The 24,878-nt window shown below is 35.5% G+C and overlaps 1 protein-coding gene across 2 annotated transcripts in view; it reads right to left on the bottom strand.

The window, feature by feature from the left end:
• The window catches only part of SPATA6 (spermatogenesis associated 6), a 171,405-nt gene that overhangs the window by 66,149 nt on the left and 80,378 nt on the right, over positions 1 to 24,878 (bottom strand). For both annotated transcript variants that reach the window (XM_027537325.1, XM_027537324.1), the window contains exons 6-9: positions 22,130 to 22,210; positions 15,258 to 15,551; positions 11,221 to 11,308; positions 5,648 to 5,688 (exon numbers count right to left, since the gene is read on the bottom strand). In XM_027537325.1, the coding sequence (XP_027393126.1) occupies positions 5,648 to 5,688; positions 11,221 to 11,308; positions 15,258 to 15,551; positions 22,130 to 22,210 (504 nt within the window). The remainder of the gene's footprint in view (positions 1 to 5,647; positions 5,689 to 11,220; positions 11,309 to 15,257; positions 15,552 to 22,129; positions 22,211 to 24,878) is intronic.

The following is a 24,878-nucleotide window of genomic DNA, read 5'->3' as shown; positions in this document are numbered from 1 at the left end:
CCTTCTTGCTTTAAAGCCCTTCCTTAAAACTGTGGAGCCAAGACTCCCAAACACTTAACCTTTAAATATTTACCTATAAATATCCACCCTTAACTTTTCAGAGATATTACTCTTAACCTTTCAGAGATACTACTAAGTCTGCAAAGGTGATGCTCTCCCTTACTGCATAATCAAAGCTCTGCTTTGCTTGATATCAACAGATTCTTCAGTTATTGTGGTGGTGTTTTGGTGAGCTGGCAATTGACAACCCTGAAATCCAACTTAGATCCTGAAGATCCAAATAGACCCTCCTTGTTGCCACATCTAAGACACTCAACTCAGAAATATTTTTTTCCTCTGGGACTCTTGGGCCTCCCTCCTTGGTGGGGGAGTCTCTTTTAACTATCAATACAATGGTGTGGGAACTGAATCTTCTTGTTAGGTCTGGACTCTGCTCTCCTTTTGGTAAAGCTCCCAAATGCTGAGTTACTTTGTCTCGCAGGAATGGAGAACCCTTGTCATTATCTGGTCAAATCTGAAAACTTGTATCTCAGGTGGAAACATGTCTTGTTATATATGTTACTAATATGTCTCTCTGTCACTTTCTGCTCTGAGTCTGTAAGAGGAAGTCCACAGCAAAATGACCAGGAATGAACTACTAAAGCTATCCTGTAGCCAAATCTAAGAACTGACAGGTTCAGATGTCCTCAATCTACCAGAATCCTTAGTAAAAACTTTGCCCTTGGCCACCTGTCAGAAAATCATGAAAACTTTCCTCAGTTTCTTCTTTTTATTTTCCTCCATGGGAGAAAATGCTTCTGGAAGAAACCACTACCAAACCTTCCATCTTCTTAGAATTACAGATCTGTCAGGTCTCCAATTTAAGATACCAATCACTAGGTTGGCGCCCAAGACATAAGCTGTATCAGCAACATAATGACCAATGCTGTCAGATTCTTATGCCTGTATTTCAGTTTAGACCAATGCCCCCTCCAAGTCAGATTCAATCTTTTGATCATCTTACATATATTTACACGATGATTTTAAATTGCACACTTACTGTTCCAAAAAGCATAATTTCACTAAGTATATTTTAGAATTACAGTGGCTACCTTGGAGGGTGTTTTATATGAACAAAACTGTTTATGTAAAAGATGCCTTAGAATGAAAAAGAGCAAAATCCTACATATCCAATAGTCTGCACTTCTCAACTGGCACAATAAAAATTCCAAAAAAAAAAATTTCAGCGTTTACAAATTGCTTCCTTAAAAGATCTGTTGGCCAAGGCCAATTTTTAAGAATGTGAAAATGTAAAATTATGTCTTGTTAGGATACCCTCACACCCCACGAAAGAAATGGCCTTCAGCCCACTATTTATCTCCTGCCCTATCCTCTCCCTTGCCTGAGAACCCTATCCTCTTTCTGTGAGCTTTCATTCCCATCTCAAGTGCCAGAAACAAACGCTCAGTGACTTCTTAAAATTAATCCCCTTCAGAATACATCAAGTGCCATATGGTTTACTTTTAAGCTCCGATCTTTTTCTGAGCTGAATAGTCAAGACATTCTCCAAAGTCTAACAAACAAGATAAACAAGAAATTGCAGCAGAATTTAGAATTCTGTATACTTTAATTCGGCTTTTCCACATTTCCTATCTCAATAAAAGGTATCAAGAAAACACTGAGTTGTCAAAATCAGAAATACAAAAGTTATTCATAATACTGCACGGCTAAGAGCCTTTCAATACTCTCTGATTTCAAACTTTTCTTGACTTTTTGCTTAGTTCATAGAATTAAAAAAAAAAAAGGGCCTGGAGATATTTTTATTGAGATTTTGTTAATTTTTGAATTACCCTACATAGAAGTATATCTTTATGACACTGATGTTTTCTCTAGGAGAACATAGTACATCTTTTCCATCTGTCAAGTCTACTTTTCTGTCAACATTAACCCTAAATATCTGTCTAATATCTCCACTGCAACTGACCTCCATTACTATCATCTTAATCCAAGCCATCATGTCTCACATTGACTATTCAATAGTCTACTAACTTGTCTACTGTCTCCATTCTTTTCCCAGTCCACGCTACTATCAAGACTAATATTTTCAAAGTACAAAGCCAACTATATCATCTCGTTGTTTAAAATAACTTCATTTGCTTCCCATTGTACCTAGGATAATAATCAAAATTCTTAACATGGCAAAAAAGATTTATCCCTATCTACTACTCCAGCCTAAGCTTACACCATGTGCCTGCTCATGTCTGTCACTCCTAGCAACACTGGTCTTTTAGTTGCCTACCCACTGAGCCTTTGTAAATGCTACTTCCCCCTTTTGCTTTGGGCATGTGCTTCCCTCCTTTTCACACAGTAAATTCCTATCCACCTTCAGAGCTCCAGAGCAGTCACTGAGCCTCAAAATCCTTTTTCCGTTCTCCTTCACCAGATCAAATCCTCCTAACATATAACTAGTCGAAGCCAGCATGCATATCCCTCATGATATTTGTCACAGTTCCAATATATATTGATTTTTGTGATTTTATTATCTCTCTCATTATCATAAAATATCCATGAAGGCAGAGACAGTTACTAGTTTTGCTAATTTTTTGCTAATTTCTATTAATAATATAATAGAGTTTTAGTCATATCATCTTTCTTAATAGTAAAAGAGAAGCTGGGAGTAGAGAGGAACAAGGCATTCTAGATATGACAGAACAAAGGACTAGCTTTCCATCACAATTCATCTTTGCTTCCTTCAGAGCAGAATTACTGCTGAGAAGCAATCCCTGCATGTAGGTGTGGCCATCTGGTTAGTTCTTGACAGAGTGTAGGTAAAAATGTCATGTGTCAATTCAAGGCCAAGGCTTTTAAGAAACAGATATGCCTCTTCAGGTTCTCCTTCATTTTCCACTATGTGAAGAGGACAGCAATGCTCTAGAATAAGGTGAAGACACAAAATGGGGTCACTTCGTGGACCTCTCTTCTCTTGCCTCTGCAGAATATATTTCTCAACAGAGCAAGGCAAAGTCTTGCTTTTCTAAAAATTTCTTGCAAACACTCCTAGTTTCATAACTCTTTTCCTTATAGATACCGTATAGCGTTCCACTACCAACTATTATACACCTCTAAGAAAACAATCCTTTATTTCTCCATGGGAAAAACAGCCCCGTTCAATGATGAATATGTATTTCTATGGAAATCTATCTCTTCAATACAAAAAATAATCCTGTGAGCTGACTTACTACCCACACAGACAGCCTTAGAAGGGTAGTATGAATGATTAACTTCTACTCTAACTCTGAAAGTGAAGAATACGGAGTTGAGGGTGGGCAGATAGTTAAGGGATAGAAGTGAAGCTCTTTAAAATATTTCATTTAGAAGAGGGAATTCTGAATATATACACCTACCTTTAAATAGACCAGTCAACACAGAACTGGATTATAGTTACCTTAGGATAAAGATTAGTGTCTGATAAACTTTTTCACCTTTCTATACTTTTATATATTTACTTTACTTCTTTTCTCTTTATAATCCACTCACACGACACACATATTTTAGGAATCCACACTATGTATTAGACAATATGCTAAGTACTGCTGCTGCTGCTAAGTCGCTTCAGTCGTGTCCGACTCCGTGCGACGCCAGAGACGGCAGCCCACCAGGCTCCCCCGTCCCTGGGATTCTCCAGGCAAGAACACTGGAATGGGTTGCCATTTCCTTCTCCAATGCATGAAAGTGAAAAGTGAAAGTGAAGTCTCTCAGTCATGTCTGACTCTTAGCGATCCCATGGACTGCAGCCCACCAGGCTCCTCCGTCCATGGGATTTTCCAGGCAAGAGTACTGGAGTGGGGTGCCATGGCCTGCTAAGTACTAGTGATTATCAATAAGTAAGACCAATAGGATCCTTGCCATTTTGGAACGGACAGATTAGTTTGTTTTTTTTTTTTTAAAGGCAGACTATAAACAAAGATGTAAATAAAGAAGGAAATAAATACATAAAAATTGTGAAACATGACTTGAAGAAAATGTACAAAGACAGGCTTATCCCTTGGTGTTACAAGTAAGGTGGCTTCTCCAGGTCCCATACAAGACAATGAACATTATGCTTTTTGATGTATGTGTGTGTGTGCATGTGTGTGTGTTTACAGGCATGCTCACAAGCACATATATTACACAGATCGGTATACATGTATGTGTTTAAGTAAATTCCACATAATAGAGTGGGTCTGCACCAGGTGAACTATGCCAGGCCCACACTCCTCTAGGGACAGCCTTAAACAAGGGCACAGCCCTATACAAACACTATATGAGGGATGGTTCTATTTAAGTGCTATGATCTCAGATGCCAATGCTTGCATAGACAGCAAAAGAATGCATAAGAATCACCTGGAAACTTGTAATAAAAATTTCCAGTCTCTATTCTCAGCAATTTTCATTTAGTAGGCCTGGAATGGATTGTCATAAAGTTCCACCTATACGATTCTGACACTTTGGTAGATTTGGATCCTCAGTCACAACTCTGCCTTGGCTCTTCCGTATTTCTTTCACCAAAATCAAAGCATGGCAAAGAACTATGCTATTCAGTGCCCTAAAGCACAGAATAAATCGTCTTCAAGTAAATAAACAAAAGTATTATAAAGAAAGGTGTGATTTTTGTTTTGTTTTCCTAAATATAATGCCTCCTCTTATTAAGAAGTTTTCACTTAGAGGCAGAAAAGATAAATCCTGGGGAAATACTTCTCAAAATGCAGAACATGAACTACGAGTGATATAGCAGGTTTTTAATATGCTGCCCAAAATAAATTTAGATAATACACAAGATTATTTTACATGGTGCATGGACATCCACTAAAAGACAGTGAATCACAAAGGAAAAAATGTACTTTCTTTTCAGTTCTCTTTCAATCAGAAATCTTCAGTTAGCTATTGGTAATGTCTGCTACACCTGTATGTCATTGCTTATCTCATTTTAAGAAATAGAGAACATGTCTCAGAGTCTTGTTATCTAGCTAGAATTTAATACCATTGTTTTGTTTTCCCTGTATTTTTAAGGCTATCATCCATTTAAAGCATATGATACTGATTTTCATTTATATTAATTTTCATTTATACTTATAAATGAAAAGAAGATGAACTTTCAGTTTTTGAATTTTTAAATTAACTTCTATTACAGTTGATTTACAATATTGTGTTAGTTTCCACTGTACAGCAAAATGAATCAGTTATAATATATATATATATCTCTCCACTCTTTTTTAGATTCTGTGGATTTTTTAAAGATAGCATAAATTATATGCAGATATTACAAAAATTATGAGGATGCTGCTGTATGAATGAATGAATGAATAAAATTTAGCATTACTACTGTGAGATATCATTAAAAGTAACAGCCAATTTTGCTGTCTCTAACTCCCTCTCATACAAACACACACACACACAAACACAAATAACTAGTCCAAATGAACAATCGAAAGTCGCAAAATAGTTATAGGAGACACGCAATGAAAAGTCTATTCCAGACAAAATAATGACATTCCATAAGATGACAATTATTGTTTGTAAATTTCTTGACTAAATGAATATGATAATATCTGACCATACATTTCAGAAATTTACGTACGCTCTAACCTGAAAGCCAGGATAACTATCACATGTAGTTTTTATTACATACCTTATAATCCTTGGGTCGATAGCAGCCAAGATGAGAATGATCTAAAAAAGGACATATAAAAGAAACTATAAATATTTCTACCAAAAATAAATTTGGTTTAATCTTTGCTTTTTCCTACAATCACTGTTTCTATGATTATAATTCACACAGCAGTTTTCAGAAATACGTTCAAAATCCTTCAACAATGTTACAAAGATGATAAGCATAAGTTCAAATCTATAAGTTCTTTAGCAAATAAATGATTTCACAAATATTATTTTCATTACAGTAGGAGATATCTGATATAGACCATGTTAATTTTTATTTGATAAACCAATCTGTGTGCATGACACTTTTTAGTTGACAAACCAGTTTATGATGATCCATATTTTGAACATGCAGACTTGATAGATATTGCCAAACTACAAGTGTTCCTAATCTTGGAGTCTATGCCTGAATCAAGTGAGTGTAATGGAAACAGGACCAGCTTTAGCAAGTGGGAGCACACTGTCCTGTAGTGTATACATCTTGCTGACAAATAGATGTGCATTACAGTTTAGGCACCAGCACTTCTAATATGGCGACGGGCATATTCTCTGACTTTTCCAGTACTTCAGTTGTCCCATGTACCTCTTTCATTAGATTACATTAGATATTACATGTGAGGCAGTAAAATAAACGCTAACTATTATTACTAACAGCTTTCCTGGTGGCTGCAATGTGGGAGACCTGGGTTCAATCCCTAGGTCGGGAAGATCCCCTAGAGAAGGAAATGGCAACCCACTCCAGTACCCTTGCCTGGAAAATCTCATGGATGGAAGAACCTGGTAGGCTACAGTCCATGGGGTCGCAAAGAGTTGGACACGACTGAGCGACTTCACTTTCTTTCTATTATTACTAACACAACATCAACACATTACTGTTGAATTCTAACTCAAACAAGGACAGGTTCAATCTACCACAGATGCTAATTTGGTCAAGTTACACAATTAATTTCATGCCTCATTTTAAAAGTATAAAGACAATGCTTACCTTACCTCAAAACAGAGTTATAGTTATGATTAAGTTATACAATTCATAAAAGTAACTATTCTCAGTATTTACAACAGTGGGTTATAAAATTATTTTAAATCTCTCCCTAAAACAAACCACTACATTATAAATGTACATTTGGTGTTCTATTTATGACTTAAAGGAGTCAACTTTGTAGAATTACAATTTCTATTATATTGATAGATGAGAAAATCAGAACCATAATTTGAAACTCTACTTTACTAATACATTTCAATAAAAAAACACTCTTAACAGTCTATATTTTACCTTCCCTAACCACTTTGTACAGAAAAACAGGCTATACAGATACAGACCCAGGATAATCTGTGCCGTGCTGTGCTTAGTTACTCAGTTCTGTCTGACTCTTTGTGACCCCATGGACTGTAGTCCGCCAGGCTCATCTGTCCATGGAATTCTCCAGGAAAAAACCATTTATAAACTTACTCTAATTCAGATAAACTTCTACAATTTTCTTTCATTTTTATAAATTAAACTAATACTTTGATCTGAGGTTTCCTAATGTTCATATTTAATCACCCTTACTAACAATTAGGCACTAACTATATCCTAAATGTAGGAGATAAAGGAGACAAAAATCATGGCCCATGGTTGTACAGTGCTTATAATTTACTTAAGTTATTACCAAGTCAAATAACAGCAGCATAAAAGGACAAGCTACATCAGAATGGTACTGGCAATTAATGCTATCAAAAAGTCATATCAGAGCCCAGTGTCTCAAAGTTGAAGACAATCAGGCAAAACTTCCTATAGGAGGAAAAAGTTGAGCTGGGCCTTAATGTATGGGTCACACTAAAGAAAAGTATAAGGAAAATGAAAGAACTAATTTAGATTGTGTGTGAGTATATGTGTGCTCTTGAACAATTTACATTTCCTTAAATCTCAGATTTCTTCATCTGTAAAGTGAGGATAACTAATAGTACCTAAAATTTTTGAGGTTACTGTGAGTAATGAATCAATGAAATATAAGTACTTAGAATAGTGGCTAGCAGAAAACACAATATATATTAGCTATTATTTGATTCTCCTATAATCTCATGAAATCAGTGTTACAAAATGAATATTTGTGTCCTCCCAAAATGTGTATGTTGAAGCCCTACTCCTCAAAGTAACAGCATTTGGAAAAGAGAGGTATTTGCTAAATCCTAAGCAAATTAAAAAAGGACAACTTTAAAATGCTCAAATGACCAGATGAAGCTTCCAAATATTCTTAACGTACGAGAGATACTAAGTTTCTTCAAAAGGATTGCATAGATTAGAATTATATTTCATGGAAATTCTAGCCAGAGAAAACTTGGAGATTTTATCTAAAAAAAAAAATACATCTAAAGGATAGTAGGGAAAGGAGTAAGAGAGTGGTGGAAAAAAAAGGAACTTGGGGTTGTAAGATCTGGGTTCAAGTTCTATAGTGCTCCAACAGGTCACATAGCATCTCTAAGCTTTGGTCACTCTCTTCCTGATCAAACATAGTTAAATCCACCTTCACATGACTCGAATGAAGACTAAACCAATCAACACTGGTGAAAATGGTATCCAATAGGAACTTAAAAATTATTCTGCAAGATAATTTGATAAGAAAATTTTCAAGAAGAATTTCCAAGATAGTCATAAGTGAAAATTTACTATGCCTAAGACAGTCTATCGTAAGACATTTCCACAAGTATTTAAATAGCTGATGAGAATCCAAAGTACAGTTGCTCAACTACAAGACAGAAAGAAAAGCAGTCCACAGAATAGGGGCATTAAAATTAGAGAAAAGAGAAGGGAAGCTCTTTATGGTAAAAGGCAAATAATAAATGTATAAAGAAAAATGGAATTTTTAAAATATTTGGTAAAAATCACCATAATAAACTGTTTCCAGCAAGAACCATCAACATATGGTAAAGAGGTCAAAGTCAAGGAGTATTAACTGAGTCTTGATCTCCCCAAAATTACAAAGGGAAGGAAGAAATAGCAGCTTTTTCCTGCAGAAACCTAGCAGATACCACCGTAATCAAGTGAGCAAATTAACATCATCAGTAACAAAGCAACATCACATACATCTTGACGTGCTGCACTGAGAGTAATATATCACTTCTGTTGTATTTTGGGAGAAAAAGAATAAATCTAATAAAGAGTAAAATAGTAAAACAAACCCAAATTGAGGGATTTTCTATTTAAAAAGTGGCCTTTACCCTTAAAAATGATCACAAACACAAAGAAAGGCCAAAGAACTGATCCATATTAAAGAAAACAAAAGAGATGTGGCAACTGAAGGATATGCATGATGTGGCATTCCTTTTGCTATAAAAGTATTAGAACAAGTGGCAAAATCTGAGTTAGGTTTATAGATTAGTCAACATTATTATATTGTTAGTTTCTTGTTTTGATAATTACATCACCTTAAGATAAAAACTGTGTTAGTTTTCTCGGGCTGTCTTCTACCATAAATTAGGTGAAGTAAACAATAAACATTTATTTCTCATACTTCTAGATACTGGAAGTCTGAGATGTGGGTGCCAACACAGCCAGGTTTTGGTGAAAGCTCTCATCTGGCTTGAGGATGGCTGCCTTTTGGTTGTGTCCTTACATGATAGAGAGAAAGGAACAAAACTCATCTAAACCTAATTACCTCCCAAAGGTAATGACCCATCTCCAAATAACACCACTGGGGGTTAGAACTTCAACATGTGAATTTTGAGGGACACAATTCAGTCCATAGCAACGTCGGGAAAAATTTTTACGCAGACACACATACAGAGATGGAGGCAAGGAGGAGAAAGAAAGAGAAAGATTGAGGGAGAAGGAAAAGCAAATATTAGTATTTGTAGATTCTGAGTAAAAGGCATAGGGGAATTCTTTGTACTATTTCAACTTTCTATAAGTCTAAAATTATATCAAAATAAAAAGTTAAAAGAAAAAGCACCTCATTATTGACCTAATTGTACCTCTATATAGGCAGCTGATTGCTTTGATATGAAGTTACTAGAAACTATAATAGTTCTGCTGGGAAATATATAATAATTGTTAGGGGAAATCAGATATTTAAGTGCATTCCAAAAACATCTTCCCAAGAAAAGTCTATATTGAAGTCATTTTCAATTTTTCTGGTCTTTAAAGCATATTTACTCAATGTCTATAAATTTAGTCCAAGAGGGGAAACAGTATAACATCTGTTCCTAATTTCATATAATCTATTATTCAGAGTACAAAAGGCTTATCAATTACCCTATTTATCTCCCAATTAATGCTAAAAAAGGAAAATAGGTGAGTGCAAACTCTTCATGTTCTTAGATAAGAATGTTTTATATCCTAATTTTAAAAGAGAGAGATTATATACTAGAGTTTAGAATCAGAAAGAGACAAAGCTCACAATATATTGATTATATTTTTTTACTCTCACTTTTCTATGCCTTTTTCTTAGTGTGCAATAAATTAACTTAAAAGCTTCTGGTGAATTGACTAGCCAGCGTCTACAGATATTAATACTTAGACGTCCCTAATTAGGCTTCCCAGGTAGCTCAGAGGTAAACAATCCTTCTGCCAATGCAGAAGACGTGGAGATGCTGGTTCAATCCCTGGGTCGGGAAGATCCCTTGGGGAAGGAAATGACAACCCACTCCATTTTTGTGACTGCCTGAAGAATCTCATGGACAGTGCAGCCTGGTGAGTTACAGTCCGTAGGGTCACAGAATCAGACACAACTGAGCGCGCATGTGCGCGCGCGCACACATACACACACACACACACACACACACACACACACACACACACACACACACACCCCCAACTATAAAATACTATTTAATCTTCTTTATTAAAATCATCTTCATATTGAACTTAGAAATAACCTATCTAACTATTAGGATCAGGCCTAAAAATGAAAAAAAAAATTGTTATAAACTAAATCTAAAGAATGTTATCTTTCCCGAAATATAAATTTTATTGTGACAGTTGATATTAAGTGTCCTGTGTGCTAGGGCATCTTGCATAGTAATATTTATCATGTTATCTTCATTCTTCAATAAACTGATAATCAGAGCAGTTAAGATAATTTGTTCAAGAATGCTCCATTTATAAATAAGTAGCTGAGCAAGCATTCAAATATACGTGTAAATGTATGTCTAAAAGTATCAGCTTGAACTCTTTCTACAACTGTATTTCCCAAAGCCTGTTCCACAAGCAGTAATGCATGTTAAAGCAGGAAAAAGGTTTCATGGCCAAATAAATTTAAAAATTGTTGAGCAAAACAAAATCAAAGTTTTTTGTTGTTGTTTTGTTTTACTAAAAGGTATCACAGTCTTTAATATGCTAATATGTGTTTTGAATCACAAAGAAGATGGTTTATAGCAGCATTTAAATTCTATTATTTTTAGAGAGTATCTACCTGGGTGTCCCATAGGTTTTATTTATTTATTTATTTTTTCCCATAGGTTTTAAAAAGTGTCATTGTAACATACTTTCCAATATAGCCACGATTCTGTTTTTTTTTTTTTAATTGATAGGAAAGATAACTAAAACAATAGAGATAACTTGTATATTACCATTGTGCAGCCTGGACCATCCATCTCTTTCACAGTCTCTGCCAGGAGATCCAAATAGAGCATCGGCCCTAGGACTTGGGGGATCAACCTAGAATAAGGAAAATTTCAATGTAACAAAAAGCTTAATTTTTTTTCAGTCTAATGGTAACAGAAAATCAAGTAAGGTGCATAGATCACATATCATCAGGTTTACATGATACTGCCTACATAGTTCAGGTACGTTCCAAAATCAGAGCTTAGCCAAGTATTTTGCTGTTTGTTTGTTTTTAAGTAAAATTTAAATCCAAGAAATTTAAAATTATATTCTGAATCCACTCTAAAATCAACAGATTTACAGTTGAAATGTCCATTGTTCTATTGCCTAATTTGCTTCCCACTACAGAGTTAAAAGGCAATGGCACCCCACTCCAGTACTCTTGCCTGGAAAATCCCATGGACGGAGGAGCCTGGTAGGCTGCAAGTCCATGGGGTCACTAAGAGTCGGACACGGCTGAGCGACTTCACTTTTACTTTTTATTTCCATGCATTGGAGAAGGAAATGGCAACCCACTCCAGTGTTCTTGCCTGGAGAATCCCAGGGACGGCGGAGCCTGGTGGGCTGCCGTCTATGGGGTCGCACAGAGTTGGACATGACTGAAGCGACTTGGCACAGAGTTAAAAAGAGAAATCTTACTTTGCTACATTTCAAAAACAAGTTTAGCCTTTTATTACTTATCTCCTTAGCATACAGATTTTGAATTTAGTGTCTTTACCTGGCTGTGTTTAGGAGCCAGCATTCTGAGTATAGGAATAACATATTAACAGTCATCCATGTTTTCTAACAAAAAGAGTCAGACTGATTTAAATCTGTGCAAAAAAGACAGCTCTATCTACCAAAATTAAAAGTTTTTTACATAAAAGGGCAATATCAAGAGAGTGAAAAGGCACCCATGTAGTAGGGCAAAATATTTGCAAATTATTATCTGAAAAGGCATTAATATTCAGAATATATCAACAAACTTCAAAAACTCAATAAAAAAAAATTGAGCAAAGGACTTCAAAAAGACACTTCTCCAAAAAAAAAATATATATACAAATGACCAATAAGCACATGAAAAACCATTCAGCATCACTAGTCATTAGTAAAATGTAAGTCAAAAGTCTATTTTACCCCCATCATGAGATACCATTCTACACCCTCAGGATAGCTACAATAAAAATAAAACAGAAAATAACAGACATTAGTGAGAATGTGGATAAATTGGAAACATCATACATTGCTGGTGAAAACACAACAAACTCTGGAAAAGAGTTCGGCAATTCTTCAACAAGCTAAACACAGAATTACCACGTGTTAGTCCCTCAGTTAGGTCTGACTCTGTGAACCCACAGACTGTAGCCCACCAGGCTCCTCTGTCCATGGATTTCCCAGGCAAGAATACTGGAGTGGGCTGCCATTCCCTTCTCCAGGCAATCTTCCTGACCCAGGCATTGAACTTAGGTCTCCTGCATTGTGGGCAGATTCTTTACTGTCTGAGCCACCAGGGAAGCCCATATGGCCCCGCAATTCCATTCCTAGGTATTAAAGCAGTTGGGAATTAAAACAGATATTCAAACAAAACTTGTACAGGAATGTTCACAGAAGTACTATTCACATAACTAAAAGGTGAAAACTCAAATGTCCATCAACAGATTAATGGATACACAAAATGTACACTGAATTATTCAGCCATAAAAAGAATCAAGTGCTGATACGTGCTGCAACACAAACGAAACTTGAAAGCACTGTACTAAATGTACTAAATGAAAAACAACAAAAAGGCAAAAATTGTATGTTTCTATTTATATGAAATGGCAGAATCAAAATATTATATTATGACTATTTTACCATAATAGAAAAAAATACTAACTTCCACATAAATAAAAAAAGCAAAGAATGTAGCTTAACTCATAGAATGGTTGTGCTGGTTTGTTTGGGAGCGTACTAGTTCCTTGAAACTTCTTTATTCTTTAAGATTACTTTTTATACAGTACCTATAAAACTAGAATGTCTTTCCTAGGAGTATTATATTTTGTATATTCATATATCAAATTAAAATTTTGCTTGGTTACCAATTTTGTTAAGTGCTTTGAAAATCATGAATGGTTACAGAGGTGGGAGGCATATGTTTATAAACACAGTTGGAAAAATCTAGTCCTTTACAGTCACTGTAAGTAATTTTGTAGCTATAAACGTAGAAGCATGTATTTCTTCCTGTTCATTGCAAGTTGAAAGGGAAATTATTTAATAAAAATCTCAAAATTTATACCAAGAATTAAAAAAATTATTCTATTTTAAGTAGTGACATGAAAATAATACTAAACATTTTAAGAGTAGTTATTTCCCTAAGCAATTTTTATGTGGCTAATGTTCAAAATATTCCTAGCTATCTTTGTACATAGGTATTTTAATTAAAGTGCTAATATTCCTTCAGGTTAGAATTTAGTCCTTTCTTTTCAATTTAATTTGCAATTGTGGGCAAACAAAATTAAAGGCATTCTGGAACTGCCATCAAACAAGCAAGTAATCATATCTGGATATTGTTCAAACAACCAAAAACAGTGACCAGAACCTATAAATAAGTTCCATAATTAAGACAAGTGCAATTACAATGATCTCAATAAAATGTAACCATTTAAAAGTTACCGTAACTATTAAAATTTTTTTTTACAATAAAAATCTATTACTTTAGGCTAAAATAATAAAAGATACATAGTCAAAATAAGAAAATGGAATGAAATATTGCTTAAAGTATATCTAAATATTTTTAAAATGGTATCACAAATGTTAAAAAAGCTATTAGATCATCAAAGGAACATGTTTACTTGTTTGCATTTACATTCACATTTTAAAATTTGGGAAAATGCACTGGAAACATTAAAGTAAGAAAGTGTTTTATAGATACCTCAAAAAGTTGTTTTGCTTCTATAGGCACTTGAATCTTCAAGTTTATTATTATATAAAGCAATTTTTAAAATTAATTTGCAATTTTTTGTTACTGAAATGCTTTTAAGGTAAAATACTTTTATAAAAATTAAAGAAATTATGAAGATTCTGAGAAAGATTTTTATTAAGTATTATTCAGTTCAGTTCAGTTCAGTCGTTCAGTCGTGTCCGACTCTTTGCGACCCCATGAATCGCAGCATGCCAGGCTTCCCTGTCCATCACCAACTCCCGGAGTTCACCCAAACTCATGTGCATCAAGTCGGTGATGCCATCCAGCCATCTCATCCTCTGTCGTCCCCTTCTCCTCCTGCCCCCAATCCCTCCCAGCATCAGGGTCTTTTCCAATGAATCAACTCTTCATATGAGGTGGCCAAACTATTGGAGTTTCAGCCTCAGCATTAGTCCTTTCAATGAACACCTAGGACTGGTCTCCTTTAGGATGGACTATAGACCCTTAAAAATTAGCCAAAATCTTTTTGACTATCATATGGATACAAGCTTTAAACACAAAACATATCATAACAGGCTTCCATACAGAAAGATTAGAAACTCTATTACCCTTAAAGTTAAGTCTTCTCTTTGAAAGGCCTTTCTGTTCCCATCAAATGATGATTTGCTTCAAACTCCATTATATAAGGTTTACCCAAGGGACATAATTACAAGGGAAACTATTCCATTACAATTTTTTAAAGGGCTGGGGGGTGGGTGTCTTCCTTTTCACAAAGAAAACTAGTTCCTATTTTAAAATCCTACTCTGCCATTTTAGTACTAATGTCAATTATATATCAGTTCAATTTGTAAAGTTATTACGCTGTCCACTTATAAGAAGAAAGGAAACGGCTACTTAGAGGACTTATGGGATTCATAATGGAGCTTGATCTCTGTCAGGTTTAAAGGCTGCAAAAGAATGTTTTTATTAAGTTAATTTTCCATTTTAGATTGCTAGGCTAACATACAGTTCATGAAGAAAAATTATTCATATAAGCTAGAAGTTGAAAGAAGTTTGAGTAATATTTTAGTGCAATTACAAATTAGATCAATTTCAAATGGAAATGTTTCAAAGAACACATACATGTCTAATCACAAATGGAGGTTTATCTGTTTCTTTTTTGAATTCATAAGGGCCGAGATTTAAATGGGCCAGCCGCCGCCTGGTGTCTTCCGATAGCTCACACATGCGTCTTTTTGTGTAAGGAGATGGAGAGTGTGATTTTGAAGAAATTGTAGGCTGTTCGTAGTTTTTTGCATTTATGCAATACTTATTCCTCTCAGGTGACTTGGATTTTTTCTTTTGTGACCTTGATGTTCTGTTTTGTAGTCTGCCGTGTGGTTTTTCAACTGGAGCCGTATGGTAAACAAATTTATCCTAAACATAAAAAATAAAAATTAGTTTGGCCAGGAGAATATATTTTATACATATTATGACCCTTGGGTAAACCATATATATAACCAAGGTTATAAGGTACATATAATCTATCAAAACCAACTAGATCAGTCTCTCTTATTTGTGCAGATTCTGGGGGAAGTCAAATCCATGTCCTCCCAAATAACTCTGTCTAGTAACAAGTAAAATATACTGTACCATACTTCTTCTTAAGTATAATAAGTACTTTATAAAAGTTAAAGCCCAATATTTAATCATTTGAAAAATCTAAGAAAAAATTAAAAAGTTATTTTTCAATATACTAAAGATTAATGTAAATGTTGGTTTATCATTTATAACTATGTATTCAAATAATTGGCTATATAATTTAAGAGGGTAAGTATAATAATCTTACAAATACACATCTAATTAGTTGATTATAAAATCCTAATGGAGAAAACTATATATGTTTTATTCATACTATTATAATTACATATACTTGCACAATATGAAAATCTGAAGTAAAGCTTTTTACATATTTTCATTGAACATATTATTTGAATTATACAAGGTGATTAGAATTTTAATATCTCTTCTAAACTTTAAAATTCAATGGCAGATAACCATAACGTCTTAATTCTGTACTTTCATAAAAGTAAAAATGTCCAAAAGACATGTTACAAATTTTAATAACTAGTACTCTATCTTCTAATAATATTGGCTAATAGTCCAAAATTTTAAAAACAAACATGATATTTCTAAAATTTTTGAGTTATTAGGATATTTTATTCAAATAAAAATTATTCTGCCTTACAAAAGCTGGGTCACAAATAAACAATGTTAAGACCACTTCAAGCATTATCTAGATTTATAAGCTTTCCAATATTAGAGAAAACAGACGGTTAAGAATCTCTGAATGTCCTCCTAACTTTATAACTTTAAAAAACCACCTAACCTACCTCTGCCCTTTTCTACCTTCTCCCTACCTGCTATGGGTATCTATTTCAGAGTAAATAAAATACAAACATAAAATAGAAAAGTCATGCATTTTTAAAAGCAGATAAACAGAAAAGAAAATAGGAAAACAAGAAAACATTTCCTGATTAGGAAAAAAGTAAGTCCACAAGTTTCATACAGACCAGCAGCATCAGATTATTTCATCATCTTTCTTTCTTCTCTAGCTCTTGTTAATGCTCCTGGACCTTCTCCCACCTTGTTCAATGACTTCAACAAGTTAATTCAGAATTTTCATCCCATTTCATGCATCTTTATGACATCACGCTGACTCAAAGCAGCAGCAATGTTAGCACATGAACCTTTGAGGTTTAATAAAATGTTCAAGCAATGAATCTTTCCAAGACCTTGGACTTAGACTTTCTACTGCTGAGCTTTAACTATTTCTTTCTACCTTATCTTAGATTTCATCATTATTCAGATTCACTGCACCCTAAACTCTGAAAATCTCTTGTTGACCAAACCTTCTTTTCCTCAACCTACTCCTTTTATTTTCACTGAATCTGTTACTTGCCCTCCTGTCCTCTTCAGCCCCTAGATCTCTTTCCCCTAGATCTTCGTACATTTTTAGTGTCTCTTACTTTCAGATGCAGATGAATCCATCATTACCTATTTCAGCAATGCTGTAAAGTTCCTTCTTACCCACTTCTATTTATACCAAACCAACACTAACTTGAACTTTCTTCTTCATTACACTTTTTAAATGCTGAATATCATACAGAAAGTGAGCTATATCTGTGCTGCATCTACCACAGATTCATGCTTTCTAACCTAATCAACCCTTAATGTATCCTATTAATGTCCAACAAAACTTAAAATGCTAAGTCACTTCAGTCGTGTCCGACTCTGTGCAACCCAGTAGACAGCAGCCCACCAGGCTCCCCCGTCCCTGGGATTCTCCAGGCAAGAACACTGGAGTGGGTTGCCATTTCCTTCTCCAACACATGAAAGTGAAAAGTCAAAGTGAAGTCACTCAGTCATATCCGACTCTTAGCGACCCATGGACTGCAGCCTACAAGGCTCCTCTGTCCATGGGATTTTCCAGGCAAGAGTACTGGAGTGGGTTGCCATTAGTGGCTGTTTTATACTGTTTCATACAAAATGGCTCCCTCCATCAGCTACCAGGCAACAGCAATTGTAACAAAAGGAGACTTGAAAAGAGCTTGTCTTCTTTTACTCCAGAAAAACTTTTCTGCCTTATGTGAAGGAGCTGAAATTTGCCTGCTAGATGAGGACAGTCTATGGCCATCACCCCAGTTGACATCAAGCCAAATACCAGGAATGTAAAGTCCCTCTCAGACCAAGAAGTCATCTAACTGCCAAACATTTAGGTGAAGCCATCCTAGACCACTCAGCCCTAGCCTAGCCAGCCCAAACCAAAAGAAAGACACAGCCAAGCCACACAACAGTGAGAAACATCTTAAGTTACTTAGTTACACAGGAAACCTGATACAGATTATCAGACATACTAATAAAGTCACTTTATTAATATTAATACGTAACTACTTACTACTAATGATAAACTCTAATCTGTGGTAGGTAAAAGAAAGTAAGTAGAAATGATTTATTCCAGAAAATCCCAATAATATACCTTATTATTATCAGTCCATTCAATTGGTGACATCAATTGTGATTTAAAAAACTTGAAAAAAAAATGTTCCCAAAGGAATAAAGATCATTATAAATATTTATAAACCTAAATTATCATATGAAGTTTATTTTACTCACTCTTAAAAATTAAAATGGTTTGTCTTATTTAAAACTGTATTTAAAGCTGAAAATGCTGTTTTATAGCCATTAAAAATTTAATTGTAACTAATACTTACTTGGGAAAAAAGTGGATTTAGCATGTTCTCAAACAGTATCACATAAAATTAAAATTCTGCCTGTTACCATCCACAATTTTAATGTAAAAATGTATACTCTGTTGCACCTATCAGACAATATATTCTAATATCTCATCTATGTCTTCTACATCTCAATTATCTTAATTAAAACCATAACCTCAGTAACAGTCACAAAATTTTTTAATTATATATTACATGCCAGGCACATATATTCTCAAATCTTTAAATCAGTCTTATGAGGAACTTGAAACCAAATCTGTCTTATTTTCAAGAATATTGTCTTAAACATTAACATCAGTAACTAGTTTCTCACATTTCTGTTCCACAAAGAACAAATGACAAACACTGAAACAGCAAGTCAGCCGAAAGCTTAGAGAGGAAAATGCTAGTCCAGTGAAACTACCAGTGGGATGACAGCTCTCATTAATTAGTAAGGAGTCTCCCACCAAGCTGTACACTTAGAGCATGTGCACTCTTCTGTGTGTACGCCACACTTCTGACCGAAAAAGAGAACTTTCCACCCATCAGCAGAAGCGAACACCCCAGCGTGGAAAGGAAACTTGTTCTGATCAGGGAAAGAATTTACGACAATTTATAAATGTGCACAGAGCATATCTCCAAACAAGTCAGTAAGCCAGCTCTACATCTGGCAAGCAAGTCATCAGACCTCTAACAGCAGTATTTCATCTTGCATTTAAAAGAAAAATAATTAGGCTAAACTCTGACATAGCAAATGTCTTGCTAAACAAAGTAAAAAAGATCCCCTTGATAATCTTAAAACTATATTTTACCTTTTTTAGCTTGTTGTCACCCTGAGAAAATTTACTGTTAAACTGTGGATGTAGGAAATTAACATTCTAGTTTTCCCACCATAGGTCCAGTCCTGCCCTGTTTGGGGCCACTAGGCTTTATATAGTCCTGGCTCATCGTCACAGGCTGCCCATTGTTACCTGGTCATAATGCAGCCACATATGTATGAGTAATGCCTGGACATTGTTAGATCATCTGCGGACAGGGTAGCAAGATGAGCCTGGTGACTCAGCAGAAAGTTGGACCAAAATGGAGTATTAGATCCAGATATCTGAGTTTGCTAAAGACAGTTTTTACAAACATAGAAGGTACTTAAACTGAAATAGCCAAGCTTCTCTTGATCTGATAGCATTAGAACAGCCACCAAACTCAAGCAACAGTCCCTTAAGGAATCAGAAACACTCAAGAAGCTATACCTACTAAACACCTATAACCCAGTCTGAGTACCTGTGGTCCCATTTGATAAAAAGGGAACTTTTTAGCAAATCCTTTGAACTTTAAGTTCTTTAAGATTTATAGAAGCCTCCAATCTGGTTCTCTGTGGGACTTCTTGATCCCAACATCTTTCTGGCAGTTTAATTTCTTTCCATTTAAAACAAAAAAAAAAAAACCATGAAGTAAGTAAGTCAATGTACCATCTACCAACTGTAACAAGCTTTTCACATTAACACTTATTAACATGTAAACAAAATGCTAAATACCTATGATAACTGCCTTAAAGATTCAAATATAATCCCTTACGATTATACAGTGGAAGTGAGAAACAGATTTAAGGGACTAGATCTGATAGAGTGCCTGATGAACTAAGGATGGAGGTTCATGACATTGTACAGGAGACAGGGAGCAAGACCATCCCCAAGAAAAAGAAATGCAAAAAATCAAAAGCAAATGGCTATCTGAAGAGGCCTTACACATAGCTGTGAAAAGAAGAGAAGCGAAAAGCAAAGGAGAAAAGGAAAGATATACCCATTTGAACGCAAAGTTCCAAAGAATAGCAAGGAGAGATAAGAAAGCTTTCCTCAGTTATCAATGCAAAGAAACAGAGGAAAACATAGAATGGGAAAGACTAGAGATCTCTTCAAGAAAATTAGAGATACCAAGGGAACATTTCATGCAAAGATGGGCTCAATAAAGGACAGAAATGGTATGGACCTAACAGAAGCGGAAGATATTAAGAAGAGGTGGCAAGAATACACAGAAGAACTATACAAAAAAGATCTTCACGAGCCAGATAATCACGGTGGTGTGATCACTCACCTAGAGCCAGACATCCTGAATGTAAAGTCAAGTGGGCCTTTAGGAAGCATCACTACAAACAAACCGAGTGGAGGTGATGGAATTCCAGTTGAGCTGTTTCAAATCCTAAAAGATGATGCTGTGAAAGTATTGCACTCAATGTCCGCAAATTTGGAAAACTCAGCAGTGGCCATGGGACTGGAAAAGGTCAGTGTTCATTCCAATCCCAAAGAAAGGCAATGCCAAAGAATGCTCAAACTACTGCTCAATTGCACTCATCTCACATGCTAGGAAAGTAATCCTCAAAATTCTCCAAGCCAGGCTTCAGCAATATGTGAACCGTGAACTTCCAGATGTTCAAACTGGTTTTAGAAAAGGCAGAGGAACCAGAGATCAAATTGCCAACATCCACTGGATCATGGAAAAAGCAAGAGAATTCCAGAAAAATATCTATTTCTGCTTTATTGACTATTCCAAAGCCTTTGACTGTGTGGATCACAATAAACTGTGGAAAATTCTGAAAGAGATGGGAATACCAGACCACCTGACCTGCCTCTTGAGAAATCTGTGTGCAGGTCAGGAAGCAATAGTGAGAACTGGACATGGAACAATGGACTGGTTCCAAATAGGAAAAGGAGTACGTCAAGGCTGTATATTGTCACCCTGCTTATTTAGCTTATATGCCGAGTACATCATGAGAAATGCTGGGACGGATAAAGCACAGGCTGGAATCAAGATTGCCGGGAGAAATATCAGTAACCTCAGATATGCAGATGACACCATCCTTATGGCAAAAAGCGAAGAAGAACTAAAGAGCCTCTTGATGAATGTGAAAAAGGAGAGTGAAAATGTTGGCTTAAAGCTCAACATTCAGAAAACTAAGATCATGGCATCTGGTCCCATCACTTCATGCCAAACAGATGAGGAAACAGTGGAAACAGTGACAGACTTTATTTTGGGGGGCTCCAAAATCACTACAGATGATGATGGCAGCCATGAAATTCAAAGACGCTTACTCCTTGGAAAGAAAATTATGACCAACCTAGACACCATATTAAGAACCAGAGATATTACCCTACCAACAAAGGTCTGTCTCATCAAGGCTATGATTTTTCCAGTAGTCATGTATGGATGTGAGAGTCAGACTATAAAGAAAGCTGAACACTGAAAAATTGATGCTTTTGAGCTGTGGTGTTGGAGAAGATTCTTGAGAGTCCCTTCGACTGCAAGAAGATCTAACCAGTCTATCCTAAAGGAGATCAGTCCTGAGTATTCATTGTAAGGACTGATGTTGAAGTTGAAACTCCAATACTTTGGCCACCTAAGATGAAGAACTGACTCATTTGAAAAGACCCTGATGCTGGGGAAGATTGAAGGCAGGAGAAGGAGACGACAGAGGATGAGATGGTTGGATGGCCTCATCGACTCAATGGAGATGAGTTTGAGTAGACTCCAGGAGTTGGTGAAGGACAGGGAGGCCTGGCGTGCTGTGGTCCATGGGGTTGTGAAGAGTCGGACACAACTGAGTGACTGAACTGAACTAACTGAACTGAAAGATCCAAAAAATGTGAAATGAACTGCTGCCAAAATAAAAAAAAATAGCACTTGCCACATGAACAATAAATATGAACTAATACATTAAATCATTAAATACTTTAATTAAATTATTTTAACCTGAGTGCGGCACTTCCTTGAACTTATCAGACATTCAGTAATCACTGAGGTTGTAGAAAATTCCAGCTTTGGAGCAATTCCCTGAAGAGAAAAGACAGGGTATTATTAGACATTTTAACTTTTAAAAAGATAATTATTATTGATGAAAATAAAACCTATAGTAACAAACATTTATCAAGGTTCAGCTGCTTTATTTGTTAGTTTGAACTTCTTATTAAGGATAAAGACAACAAACTAATGTTAAATGTTATCAAGAAACAGTTTCACTGCTGATGATTCACTTACAAGTGATTATATCGCTTTTATGGAGAAATTAAGAAATTTTTCATTTTCAAGTATTTCCCTATAAAAAATTTTAAAGATTGTTAATAATAATATTAAAGTTCTAAATATGTGAAAATACTTAATGGATTCCAACTCTTTGAACTCTTACAAATTGAGACATACATAACTACATAATCAAGAAATACTTTCATAGTCTCTAGATGCTAAAAAATATTCACAGCTCCTGGGTATATAGTTCTTGAATATAGAAGACAGATAAGTCTCTACCAATTCTTCCAACAGTGTTTCCCATAATGAAGCTTAAATCCAGATCTATGAATGAATGAATCTGGTTTCTATTTCTTGCAACATTTCAATCATCAGCTTAAACACTGTTTTGAGATAAGTAGAGAAAAATGGTAAAATTCAAAGGAACAGTCACAAAGTACCTGAGAAAATATCTGGAAGCACACAAATGACAGCCACGCAAATTATAATTCATCAAAACATCAAAGATACAGAGTTGTCTGTGCCCAGGGCTGCTTCATTCTAATATAATGGAAGTCAAACATCTTACCCTGTCTTTGACTTACTAACTTTAAAGTTTCAAACATTATACACTACAAAAAAGTTAAATATGAGCTACCTATGAATTAAGTGGATGACTTTTTCAGCAAACATACTTTTATTGATGATATCCACTATGCTTATTTATTAGTTATCTATTGTTGCAAAGCATGTTACTTAGCAGTTTAAAACATCATTACACGTTTATTATGTCACATAGTTTCTAAGGGTCAGCAATCTGGAAGAGGCTGAACTAGGTGATTCTGGCTTGAAATCTCTCCTGGGATTTGAGCAAGACATTGTTTGGGCTGTAGTTATCTGAAGGCTTGTCTGAGCCAAGAGGATTTGCATCCTAAGATTCACACAGCTGCTGACTGGAGGACTCACTTCTTTTCCATCTTTTAAAAAAGAGGACATGGCTCCTTATCATACACACCTCTCCACAGGACTTCTTGAACGTTCTCATGATATGGTAACTAGTTCTCCCAAAGAAAAGCAAGGAAGAAGACACAATTCTTTTTATGCTTTAGTCTTATAAGTCTAACACTGTCACTTCTGTCACTTTCTATTCATTAGGGCTCCTAAGTACAATCCACATTCTAGAACAAAAGAAGCAGACTACATTTTTAGCAGAAGGGCATGAAAATTGGGGGGGGGGGCATGTTTTTAGACAATCACAATTCACTCTTTGTTCATAAATTACTTAGATTTCTCTCATGTGTAAAATAAATGCATGCCCTACAGAAGGAAATAGAAAGAAAGGGAAAGGAAAAAGTTTCACCCTTTTAAAACACCAGCTTGAAATCCAGGATGTTGACATCTAAATCAAACCATTATTTAGCCATCTCCAGTATGGTTCTTTAAGTACAGTTCCAAGAATATAGTTCCTTACAATTAAATATATATGAACTAATAAAGAAACAAGTTATGTGCCCCACATATAATCAAGGTATGTATGTGGCAGACAGGATAATCACTATAGAATACAAGAGGCAAACAGGAATCACTTTGTTATTATTCTTATTCAGTGGCTAAGACATGTCTGACTCCTTATGACCCCATGGACTGCAGCACATCAGGCTTCCCTGTCCTTTACCATCTCCCGGAGTTTGCTCAAACTCATGTCCATTGAGTGAGTGATGCCATCCAACCATCTCATCCTTTGTCACCCCCTTTTCCTACTTCCTTCAATTTTTCCCAGCATCAGGGTCTTTTCCAATGAGTAGGCTCTTTGCATTAGGTGGCCAAATGATTGGAGCTTCAGCTTCAGCATCAGTCCTTCCAAAGAATATTCAGGGTTGACTTCCTTTAGGACTGACTGGTTTGATGTCTTTGCAGTCCAAGGGACTCTCAAGAGTCTTCAGCACCACAGTTCGAAAGCATTAATTCTTTGACACTCAGCCTTCTTTATGGTCCAACTCTCACATCCATACATGACTACTGGAAAAACCATACCTTTGACTATACAAGACCTATAGGCAAAGTAATGTCTCTGCTTTTTAATATGCTGTCTAGGTTTGTCATAGCTTTCTTTCCAAGCAGCAAGTGTTTTTTAATTTCATGGATACAGTTACCAACCCAGTGATTTTGGAGCCCAAGAAAAGAAAATCTGTTACTGTTTCCACTTTTCCCCCTTCAATTTGCCATGAAGGGACTGGTCCAGATGCCATGATCTTTGTTTTTTGAATGCTGAATTTCAAGGCAGCTTTTTCACTCTCCTCTTTCACCCTCATCAAGCGGTTCTTTAGTTCCTCCTCACTTTCTGCCATTTGAGTGGTATCATCTGCGTATCTGAAACTGCTGATATTTCTCCTGACAATATGGATTTTGGTTAGTGATTCATCCAGACTGGCATTTCACATGATGTACTCTGTATATAAGTTAAATAAGGAGGGTGAAAATACACTGCCTTATCATA

Source organism: Bos indicus x Bos taurus, chromosome 3 (assembly GCF_003369695.1).
Source record: "Bos indicus x Bos taurus breed Angus x Brahman F1 hybrid chromosome 3, Bos_hybrid_MaternalHap_v2.0, whole genome shotgun sequence".
Taxonomy (NCBI): domain Eukaryota; kingdom Metazoa; phylum Chordata; class Mammalia; order Artiodactyla; family Bovidae; genus Bos; species Bos indicus x Bos taurus.
The sequence above is the reverse complement of the archived record's forward strand: the minus strand, read 5'-3'. Positions and strand labels throughout refer to the sequence as shown.